Genomic DNA, 11,995 nt, shown 5'->3' on the forward strand with positions numbered 1-11,995 from the left:
TGTGTGATAATGGGTTGGATTTATGAACTTGATTCAACATTCGGGTGGAGAGATGTTTCCTGTTCACACACATCAAGATATATTTGTCAAAGTAAGAAGAAATGATAACCTACATATTGCGCTTCTGGAAGATTTAATGTGAGAATAATCGTCAATAATCATTATGATGCGGTCTCAGGACAGTTAATTTTTAACTGAACTGCTTACGATTTCCACGCTACATGCGCTTGATATTTTCGAGCAAAGTTGAATTACTTTTAATACGAAAAGGCGTAGAAAAATGATGCATTTTCAAAAACCCGGACATTAGACTAAAAACATAATTACTAATATTTTGTTCTGAATCCTTAACGTAGAACGGAATATTCTGTAGTTGCATCAATTCGCCTACGATAAACATGCCAACACACACTACAAAAATATTCATTTTACAGAAATCAAAACACAACAGTCAACGACTAAGCTTAGTCTTGTAACAACAACAGACTCAACAACAGCATCTACGTCACCTGTAACAACACAAGCAGCAACTACACGCCCATCAACACACGAAACCAAACCTGCGTCCACTCCACATGCATCCTCACGTACATCTCAATCTACAATGAACAACCGAATATCGTATGGTATGGGTCATTGTACCGAAAGTTCATTAACATTCAAAAGCCTACTTAAAAAAACGTCAGAATTCTTCTTGTATTTTAACATTAAGAATCAACAACTGCACCGAGTTCAATTTCTTTCGTGAAAAATGCAGGAACGTCTGATAGCAGTCTTAAAGGTAAACTGGAAATTGTTGAAATATAACAACCTTAAATATAATGTGGCACGTGTTTCCTTCTTTGTATGAAGATCCCATCTTTGTTTGTATTATTGTGTTCCTGGTTATAACAAACATCGTTTCCTGTGTTGTGATCTGGAAACAACGAAATGACAAACGGTAAAATTACATCCAACGAAACAATTTTGAACTTAAATAGCATTTGGCTCAGAAGTGAATCACTAAGCAACACAGAATGTGAAAGGGCTCGTCATAGAGAGTGCACAGAGAACTACGAAAACCTTGATCCTGCACAACAACAAAATCAATACGCATACGAGAAAATATCAGGTATGAATTTGGACGTAGACTTCGTAAACCCAGTATTCATGTCCGCGTTTAAGAAAAAAGCGTCACCGTTTTAGGTGTTACCGCAACTAGTGGTTCCGCGTCGAGAAATCCATGTTACGTGAACGTGAAAGGCAACGTATCTGCAACAAATGAAGATGCGTCTTACATTACTTTTTCTGTCTAGTTTACATTCGCACGCATTAATAAAACTTCGTGGTGTGTATTTGCGCAATGATCATTTGGTAACGACGACACTGTTATGCTTTACTTAGCCTACATACCTTACATGATTTATGTCTTTTTCTTGCATCTAGTTCACTGCAAATGCATTTTTATGATCGTCCCATAGAGGCTGCGCAGTGCTTGTGCTTACTATTGGGCAGGATTACATTTTTCTGGGTGATGTGTGGCATTTACATTATGTGATCCTAAGTGTTACTTCATGTCTCCTATCGCCGTTGTACTGGGCATAACGTTTTTTTGCACTGAAATCATGCAATAATTAGATACTGAACGTATTTCTTGCTGTTAACACATTAAATGATTCTACAGCAATTTCTGTACATTGTAGTTGACAAAGACAAGTTTTAACGGTATTACGGCAACGTTGCCTACTTCCTCTGCTGTATTCCATTAGAATCTATTATCGCTTGGACAGGCACAGCTTTCTTGACAGAGAAGCATTATACTGTTCTCCGGCTTAAAATTTGTTAAGACTGATAATCATCTGTTCATTTTGATTTAACCGTTTGCCAACTGAATCTTGCAGAAAGAATAGAAAATTGTGAATTATTGTGATTTTTTTCTGATTTATGCTGCGAAAATGCATATAAAAGTATACTTGCATTTTCTTGTTAAAATGATCCTGTTTTGCGTCATTTTTGCATAACTTGACCAGTAAATTATACAAAAGACAGGAACTCTGATTGTCTTATGGTCCCACAGACACCGAAAACTCAAAATTCGCTTAAATAAACAACTTAAAGAAAAAATTATAAGATGTAATCGCCTGTTTATAAATGAGAGTCGTCATGGTGTTACTCTCACAATATATCGCAACATTATAGGATCGGAGTATAGAGTGAAAGCATATATTTACACAAAAGTGGATAAAACAGATTTCTTTGTACACAAACCGATGACAACACAATTCAAATTTCATGCTTAACCTCAACAAACAAGTTTGAGCAAATTTGGATTTTAAGTTCATTATAAATATCCTTGACAAATAAATTGATGCAAGTTGAGGTCCTTTGTAATACAAAATACAAAACAAAGCCCATTCTATTGAACATTCTACACAAAGTTAAATAGTTCTTGTACCTTTATGCTACCACAGTACAGATTCACACATAAAAGGAAGGGGAACAAAGCGAAAAGGTAAAACAAACATAACAAATTACGTTCGTCTTTTTTTTGGACCACATCGGGATTTGAACCCAGGATATCCTGAACACAAATCCCGATCAGGTTTTATTTTTGGTATACGGGTCGAGCGTTTGGTCAATGCAGCCACCGGTGGCGCTGCATGAAATTAAGGCTTACTCCACCTAACGGACACGGCTCGCCTCACGCGTAGGAAAGAAGCGGCAGTATTGAGCATGTCAAAAACAAATTCGTTATTAGGTGGGCGGGGTATTGGCAATATCGGTCATGCGCCCGTCTAAGATACCTAGAAGTAAACCTGATCGGGATTCGTGCCAAAGATATTTTTTTGTTTTTTTATTTTTTTGACCACACCTGGGTTTGAACCCCTAAGCCTGACACCCCACCGACCAAGAGCGACGTCAAGCGGACACTCATCTGTAAAACACTCATCTGTAATACCTCGGCATACCGTGATGTCAGCAAGTCTAAATAAACCCTCTGTGTTCAAAACGACAAAAATTAGCGTAAAACCACTTTCCTGGAAGCACTTTTTTGTGGTGAACAAATCTTTCCCTTTGCAACTGCCCCACCATACCGCCCTCTGGCGTTGCACTTATACTTTTAGTTGCTTGTTACTTTTCCTGTAAATTTGTAGTTGCGTAAATCGTTCCCGGATTCAGTGACGGTTTGATTGACGTAAGTTACGGTGTTGGGTTGCTCGCTTGTAATTTTTGCTCCTTCTGTTATTAAAAATAAATATATTAAAGTTTTAATGTAATATAACAGGCAACTTACATAATACATTACTTTCACAACACACATTAACATGTCCATTTCTTAGCAATTTCGGCGTATTTGTGTTGATTTCGCTTACGTGGCCTAGAAATATTTTGGATTTTTTTTATGATTGATTTTCCAGGTTCTATGTTAATTTATGGGAACTTAAATAAAAACTTTTTTAAATTTTAAAAGTTACCAGAGCTTTACTTAAATAAACTTTTTTAATTTTTTTAAATGTAACCAGAGCTATGTCACGTTTGAAACCCAATGCACCTTTCATTTCTACTTTAATTTATGTAAGTACGTAACCTAGAGTAAATACAAATAACAAACATTTTGTTACCTTTTCCGCCTGCGAAAGCAAATGAACAAGACAATGCCTGTTGCCAGGATAACAACTCCCACCAATGAGACAATAAGAGCAGGTGAAAAAATGTCACTCGTTCCCTTAACTAAATGTGCAAAAATAATAATAAAAAATAATAACAATAATAATTAATCTAAATCTGACGGTTTTGGTGTGTTAGATTGGTTTGTTTGTTTATTAATTTTGTACCTAATTGTTCTTCTGGTTTCGTTGTTGAAGCCCAGTAATTAGAAGTTGTTTCTGAAAATGTTATTTTCAATATTAGTTACGTAAATAGTTTGTTATTGCTGCAGGCATGACGCCACAAATAAATCATTGTCATGTTTATTGCAGTGTTTAATCAAGGTGATTTTTACCTTGATTAAGGTTTTGGACAAATCGAATTTAAATTAATTGAGTTACTTTATTCAAATTCCTGTTATCTTTGGAACAACCAAGTTTACCTATACCTTTAATCAAAGTTTTGACGACGAACATTTGCAGTAGGGGTTGTAAGCATGTTAGATAGATTACTTGACGCAATAGTAGAAAATTCCGTGTAAAGTGACGTTTGTTCATTCGCCGTGCTTGTTGTAGCACCTGATTTCCAAACACAAACATATCGAAATCACAACGTGTGTACCATTAAAACAAAAAATGCACTTGTAACATATATCTTTCCAACAAGAAAGTTGAACACTTGAGTTGTTTTAACATTTGCCACATTAGCATTTCTTGCAGCACATCTACGTAGAGCTTGAACAAGAGAACTGGCTGTACTGTATTCGATGTAATACTCTTCAACTTGAAACTGATGCCAGGTTTGAGCGTTAACAATATGTTCAATGGTTATCACATAGATGAACTTTGACATGTTGACACAGAAGCCAAAAAAATGCTGCTAAAAGTGCATTGAAAAAGTATCTATTTTCTCTGCGTGTTGCTACATATACAAAACACACAAATCTTAACTTTTAAGCGTGAATATTTAGACATTTTACGCATGTATATGTAATACCTCGCAGTCTGTGCGCTATATTTTTTCCACATATCCTGCATTGCAACACAGAATAATTATAGCTTTAAAACGCGTGCGATTATCGATGAACCGTGACACTGTGATTACGTAACGCTTTAAAACATGACTTTGAGGCAATACGATGTTCATGACTAACACATTCTCCTTAAACTCTCATACCAAATCGATTTCTTGGTCTAACATTGACGTTCAGGTTTTAAATGTCAACATTGCAGCTCACGAAATAATGTTTATGCTCTTCGAATTCATGTAAAACATAATTATGCAAAAGTGCGTCCTATTAAAAGGGAAGTCTTTGTATGATTTCTGTAAATAAATCACCTTTTAGACATTATAGGTGTTTCTCCCTTGTATGACTTCCTCTTGGAATTCGATGTACATACAGTCTTTACATTTGTTTACCACAGGTAACTTGCAAGTGGGTATATGTATACGTGTGCTTAAGGACACCTCTTATAAAATCCTGAATTGTGTTATAAACGCTGTTGCTTTTTCACAGAAAGACAATGGATGTATTGGCGATCACTCCTATAATTAAACTACTACTGCAGTTTTGTATTTTATTATTTAATGTCCAAATTATTTTACGTTCAGTCTTGGAGATGAGCATCAACACCGAAAGCCAAAAGACTGCAAACAGAGATATATGTGCCACATAAAATTTATACATAGAACATTACTAGAGCAAGCTTGTTCAATTGTTTGTGACACAACTTATGCAAGCCTACGTACGTTTCACCCACACAATACGTCAGGGAAACCTCTGTGACGTTTTGTGTTACATGATGCTGTTTCCTGGTTTCTCATACATGTATGATCAGTAAAATTTTGTAGAGTAAGAGTCAACTACTAAGGTATACCTGTAGGAAAAAGGAAAACCAGTACTACGGTTCGCAAACTGTGAGTATTATGTAGGTTTTTCTTACGATTCAAAATAAGAGTTGTTTTGTAAGACCTGCGGTTGCTCTCAATGTTTATATCAAGGTAACAAATAAACAGTAAAAATGTATTAATTTAATTATGTCAAACGTTTTGCGACTTGTACGTACGCGTTTCTTAATTGCAAGAAAATGAAATGGGTGACAGGCGACCAGAAACCATAGAAAAAGGTATTTCGACAATTTGAGACAATTTTGATCGTTTAGATTTGTGTTTGATTTCTGTCTCAAAACATGTTGCTGGGGTTAAACCATCACAATTACTGAATTTCGATTTGCTTTCACAATGTTTGTCCATATGTAGCACAAACACTAGTTTGAAAACATGCGCGTGTTTGCACAGTGATGGAGGAAAGTTTTGACAAGGGAATCACTTTCTTGTGCAATGTTTGTTATTCGTTATTCTTTTGTAGGTCATTATGGTGGGAAAACTTGGGTTTGCTAGTTCGATCATTTTGTTAGTTTTACGTGTCGAAGCTCAAACCTGGCACCAGTTTCAAGGTGAAGAATTTTACATCGAATACACTGCAGCCAGTTCCTACACTCAAGCTCAAAGTGGATGTGCTGCAAGAAATGCAAGTGTGGCAAATGTTAAAACAACTCAAGTGTTCAACTTTCTTATTGGAAAGATAAATGTAACTGGTAAGACAATTTCTGTGTTCTAAGTGAGGTTAAAAAATGCTCATATCAATGTTTATTATGAATTTCCGCTTAGAGGTTTCTAGTCGGAGAGAGAGCTGCAACATGTTAATTTTCAATAAAATGTAAATTTGCTTCAAAGAAAATTTCTTTCGTTGCAAACGTCATCATTGACGTGGGATCATTTAACAAATAAAAATAGGAAAACCTGTGATAAAAATATGTCTTTCCTTCTCGTTTCTAACAAATGAACCTAAAAATGTAATTAGATTCTACAGAAATTGTAGAAGGTTTATTGCCCTGATTGTTTCAACATCAGTTTTAAATACTTGGTAGGCCTATGTGTTTGAGTCACACTCACTTAACCTGATGTGGAGCAAATATTAATAACGATATACGGGAAGAAAACAAGCTTTTGAAATTGACACCACAATCTGTTCCACAGGCTACCCCTTTTCGTTTTACATCGGTGCTACGAGAGTCACAGGAACCAACAAGTTTCAGTGGACAGATGGAACAAGTGTTGATGTAGCACAGTGGGTTCCAGGTACAGGGGAACCGGGCAACACTGGAGGAAATGAGGATTGTGTGATAATGGGTTGGATTTATGTACTTGATTCAACATTCGGATGGAGAGATGTTCCCTGTTCATACACATCAAGATATATTTGTCAAAGTAAGAATTAATGACTTCACTTTAATAATGCTCTCCCGACGAAAATCTTTTATTATAATCCCAAACAGCGACAAATTGTTAAAATTTAATGTAAAATCATTCTTCTGCAAGGAACATAATGTGGTTGTGGAATTTACGGCTTTAATTCAAAGTTTCCAGCTTTGATGTCACACAAACTTTTATTTAGCAAATATCCACGCACAACACAACTATACAGCAACTATATCAACCACACATGAAACAACTATACCAACCACACATGACACAACAATACCAACCACACATGTAACAACAATACCAACCACACATGAAACAACTATACCAACCACCCATGAAACAACTATACCAACCACACATGAAACAACTACACAAACCACACATGAAACAACTATACCAACCAACCATGAAACAACTATACAAACCTCACATGAAACAACTATACAAACCACACATGAAACAACTATACCAACCACACACAAAACAACTATACCAACCACACATAAAACAACTATACCAACCACACATGAAACAACTATACCAACCACACATGAAACAACTATACCAACCACACATGAAACAACTATACAAACCACACATGAAACAACTATACCAACTACACATGAAACAACTACACAAACCTCACATGAAACAACTATACAAACCACACATGAAACAACTATACCAACCACACATAAAACAACTATACCAACCACACATGAAACAGCTATGAGAACCACAACATCAACATCACTTGCAACAACAAAAGAGTCAACAACAGCAACTACGCCATCAGTTACAACACAAGCACCAGCTACCCGTCCATCAACACACGGAACCAAACATGCACCCGGCACTCCACATGCATCCCCACGTCCATCCCAATCAACAATCAACCACCGAGTATCGAATGGTATGTGTCATTGTACCAAAATTTCATTACCATTTGATATCCTACATAAAAAAACGCCAGATTCAACAACTGATGAAAGTACAATTTCTTGCGTGAAAAATGCAGCAACCACTGATGGTAATTTTAAAGGTAAGATGACAATTTATAAAATAGATTTTCTTTAGTATGAATGTTAAGCTGAAATATCCCATCAAACGGTTTTTTTCCTTGGTAGATCCCATCTTTGTTTGTATTATTGTGATCCTGGTTATAACAAACATCGTGTCCTGTGTTGTGATCTGGAAACAACGGAATGACAAACGGTAAAATTACAATGTATCCAACGAAACAATTTTAATCTTAAAAAGTGTTTTATTTGACAGAGAATCTCAAAGAAGCACAGAAAATAATAATGTTCAGAGAGCGTCCACAGAAAACTACGAAAACCTTAACCCTGCTCTACAACAACAAAATCAAAGCGCATACGAAGAAATATCAGGTACGGCTTTGGACAAGTACACATTGTAAAACGAATGTGCATGACCGCGGTTAAGAAAAAAACATCGCCCTTTTAGGTGTTACTGCAACTGGTGGTTATACTTTGGAAAATCCATGTTACGTGAACGTGAAAGACAACTTGTCTCCAACAAATGAAGAAGCTGCTTACATTACTTTTTCTGTCTAGTGTGCAATCGCGCAATGATCATTTGGTAATTAAGACACTGTTATGCTTTACTGACAAATACCTTACGTGATTTCTTGCAGTTAATTTACTGCAAATGCATTCTTATCAGCGTCCAATAGTGGCTGCACAGTGATGATCAAGTTTAATTTTTCCCAACTGTTACGTCATGTCTCCTATTGCGTCGTCATTGTACTTGTCAAAATCTTTCCAGCCCTACAAAACACTCAAATACTAAACGAAATGCTCGCCGCCAACACAACATATGACAGTAATTCATGTAAAATGCAGCAGCGGACAGGCAAATTTTAACTGTATTAACGTCGCTTTCCTCCTCTCCCACTTTATGTTGCTGCTATATCATGCCGTTTACTTTTAAATCGCAGTGTATTTACATTTCCAGTTCAGTTTTCAGATGTTGCTCCATATATTTTTTTCTGAATTATACTGCAAAAATGCATGCAAATATATTCTTGCATTTCCTTGTTAATTTGTGCTTTTAATTTGTGATATTTTTGCGTAACAAGAACTGTATATCTTATTACATGCAGGCACACTGATTGCCATATACGGTTTAATTACTATCAAAATACACAGCGACTCGCTGTGTGGTAGTGATATTGCAGTAATTACTTGTGACCAATCCAGGCATTTGTCGAGTTTAAAATAGAAAATTATTAAAGTTTGGGCTTCTATTTACGTAAAAGAATGCGAAGTAGAAATTGTCGTGTGGACTTTCAATACAGATGAACCTGAAAGAACGCAATACGTTTCTCATATCTTTTTTTACTTCTCGTAGTTATAGTTTATAGGTGCATTTGTAATAATAAAGGCCAGAACTTTTACTGTGGCCACTTTCTAATGAAAACACACGCCTAGTGTTTTTTGAGTGAGGTAACAATGTCTACCCAGCTATGACAAGATCTCGTGAAGAAACTCCAGCTTCCTCAACACTTGCGCATTATATTTTGGCTTATTGCCTTACGACTAAACATTGAAGTGGAGATGAGGTTTTTGACATTATGCGTACTACGGTTATCAGTAGCAAACAGACCGATTTTGTATCTCGTTACTTCGCATCTTTTGAAACCTGGAACACCTAGGACACATTTTTAGGGATGGCGATGATTGGTCAGGAAAAACAGCCACCCGAAACAGTTTTCTGAGGATAATTTATTTGTTTTATTGGCAGTTATAATTACTGCCTATTTGATGCAATCACCTGTGTCATGCGTACTGTTTTCACCAATTGATGTACGAAGAAAACACACACATGAGATGGGAACAGTTATTTGTTTTTGTTCTCACATCATTTTCTTATACACATATAATACAGTTTTGCCCTCGGTATTATAAACTGGCTCGGTGCGTTTTTCCATCAACAAAATCTTATTTGTCTTCTCCAGACGTTGCAACAAGCTACTGATATCCGCGTTGAAGTTTGCGGTCGGTGTTTGGCTAATGTTGAAGATCAGAACTCCATTCGGTTTCACCACATCGAACATGGCCTGTGACATTCGCAGGAAAATGTTAAGACATTTACAAGGGCAAATCGCTTTGAACCATACTGAAAGGCGCACCTAAACGCCAACTTCTTCGATCACGTTGACGGAGTTGTAATATTAAAAAAAAGTAGTAGGTAATTTAAAAAATAATTTTGAATGCGCTACCGCGTTGACAGTCTGCCACGTAGCAGATGTCTTTATGTATGTACTTTGTAAACGGTAAAATTACACAGACTTGCCTGTATTGTACTTGATGGGCAATGTTGAGGGAGAATTGCTCCTATGCAGGTCGCTGCGTCGTAACTATCGGAACTTAGAGGAAGCTTGTTATCCACAAAATGACGAATAATGTTTCTGGAAACAGAAGTTTTGAACTGTTTTCAATTAAACAGCAAAATAACTGTTGAAAGTGTGTGGAATTGGAGTGGATTGAAATACATCAAACTGTCCTGTGTACTGATTTTTTGCATTCTGGTAGGAATATGTTGTTAATTTTGGGTGGAGAATATAAAACAACACATGAATGTAATCTTATTTACTGTGTTTCTTCAAACCAATAGCTTGTATGCGGTCGGCTTGTCACCATTCAGGAAAAATGCCACCACTTTTACCTGTAGTTAAGTCCCTTCTTGCTGGCAACATATAACATTTCCATGTTGGCGTCTAGAATGTCAATAGCGCCGACGAAACTTTCGTTTTTGCGTAGATGATTGCCGACAAGACCTGTTCCTGTTGAGGGTAATGCCCGTTTTATAGTCCATATAAACTTGACTTTCGTTACTTCACTAAAGTTAGGAATCATGGTTCGATGTGGCATTTAAACTTGCTTTACTACAATATACTATATACAGATTGCCCTAAAGCGCTATCTGTTGCTTTCTATAGGAATATTAAGTCTGATTTGTTTTTGTTGCCATCATGCACCTAAAATACGAAAATAATCACCTGCTCCACGGTAGCCACCTTGCAGTCAGTACCTACCTCCGCCAATATCAAGTATTGTGGTGTCTTCATTGTTGGTAGTGTACTTGCTACATAGTTGGGCGGCAAGCTTAGGAAGAATGTAAGACGCCTTCTCCAGATCGCTGTCATAGAGTGTGCTCCACTCATCGTAACCTTCTTGCGATGCAATTGCGTTTTTGCTATTCAGCACCGCAGCATGAAGGCTGGAGGCCGGTTGGATCGGTGAGACGACAGACGTATCTTTCTGCATAATGTTAACAAAACAATCTGCAGAAAAAAACAGTGGCGCTATGAACTTTTGCAGCTCCTTTTGTGTTCAGGTCAAAACACTCAGCTACTTTGGAAAGGAAGTCTTTTCGAGATCACTCACGTTGGTATAAGCTGCCGCAGTCATAGCTATAACGTTATGAAAACGTTATACATGCTGGCGTAGACGTCTGCACAATGTCAATATTACTCTTTTCTCTACCAAGATGTACGTGCGATCTCTACTTATACTTGCTTCTGTCAAGCCTAAACAACTCTTGTCCGTTTTTGCCTATTTGGTCTATTAGTAACTACATCAGACTATAAAGCCAGCACATACTTGCAAAAATTCAGCCCAATATTGCATTGAACGACTGCCTTAATCACAAAGTCTGTTGTGATCTCAATCAAACGTAAATATAGCGGGGTCTTGTGAAAGCGATACTATGGTATCAAATCATATGTTAGTGAAGGCTTAAAGTAGGCCTTATGTATACCATCATAATGCACAGTGAACATCTCTCCAGCGCTAACAGGAAACAGTATATATTCGGTCAGGAAATGTGTGACTTGTGACATATGGGCCGAATCCTTTTCAACTGTGGATTTTTCGTTTCAATGACTCTTCCAATTGAAATACAGAGATGAATAGGACATAATGTTGAATAATGTAGGGCATGGAACTACACGCGTGAGCATTATTTTATTTTTACTAAATATTCCTTTCAACAGAGCATCTCATAAGGAGCGATCTCGGCAACAAACTTCGTCTCCAGGTTACGAAAATTTTCTACCCACACAACATCAGCTAAA

General features: G+C 36.8%; 2 protein-coding genes across 3 annotated transcripts in view; one reads left to right on the top strand and one right to left on the bottom strand.

Annotated features, from left to right (window-relative positions):
• LOC145889760 (uncharacterized) overlaps positions 1–11,330 on the bottom strand; it is a 33,978-nt gene extending 22,648 nt beyond the window's left edge. Inside the window, exons 1-4 of the mRNA XM_082980793.1 lie at positions 11,307–11,330; positions 10,955–11,180; positions 10,585–10,702; positions 10,213–10,327 (exon numbers count right to left, since the gene is read on the bottom strand). Coding sequence (XP_082836919.1) covers positions 10,213–10,327; positions 10,585–10,702; positions 10,955–11,180; positions 11,307–11,330 — 483 coding nt within the window. The remainder of the gene's footprint in view (positions 1–10,212; positions 10,328–10,584; positions 10,703–10,954; positions 11,181–11,306) is intronic.
• LOC145900024 (uncharacterized) lies at positions 5,468–8,946 on the top strand. 2 transcript variants are annotated; one of them, XM_082988832.1, is made up of 8 exons: positions 5,468–5,544; positions 5,996–6,224; positions 6,667–6,897; positions 7,085–7,807; positions 7,868–7,936; positions 8,022–8,109; positions 8,170–8,285; positions 8,362–8,946. In XM_082988832.1, exons 2-8 carry the CDS (start codon positions 6,002–6,004, stop codon positions 8,469–8,471), a joined length of 1,560 nt encoding a protein of 519 aa, XP_082844958.1. In that variant the 5' UTR covers positions 5,468–5,544; positions 5,996–6,001; the 3' UTR covers positions 8,472–8,946. The 2 variants fall into 2 exon arrangements, with proteins under 2 accessions (XP_082844958.1, XP_082844957.1); XM_082988831.1 differs by having other exon boundaries at positions 7,085–7,936.
• Positions 11,331–11,995: the final 665 nt, after the last annotated feature.

This window comes from Ascidia mentula, chromosome 1 (assembly GCF_947561715.1).
Source record: "Ascidia mentula chromosome 1, kaAscMent1.1, whole genome shotgun sequence".
Taxonomy (NCBI): domain Eukaryota; kingdom Metazoa; phylum Chordata; class Ascidiacea; order Phlebobranchia; family Ascidiidae; genus Ascidia; species Ascidia mentula.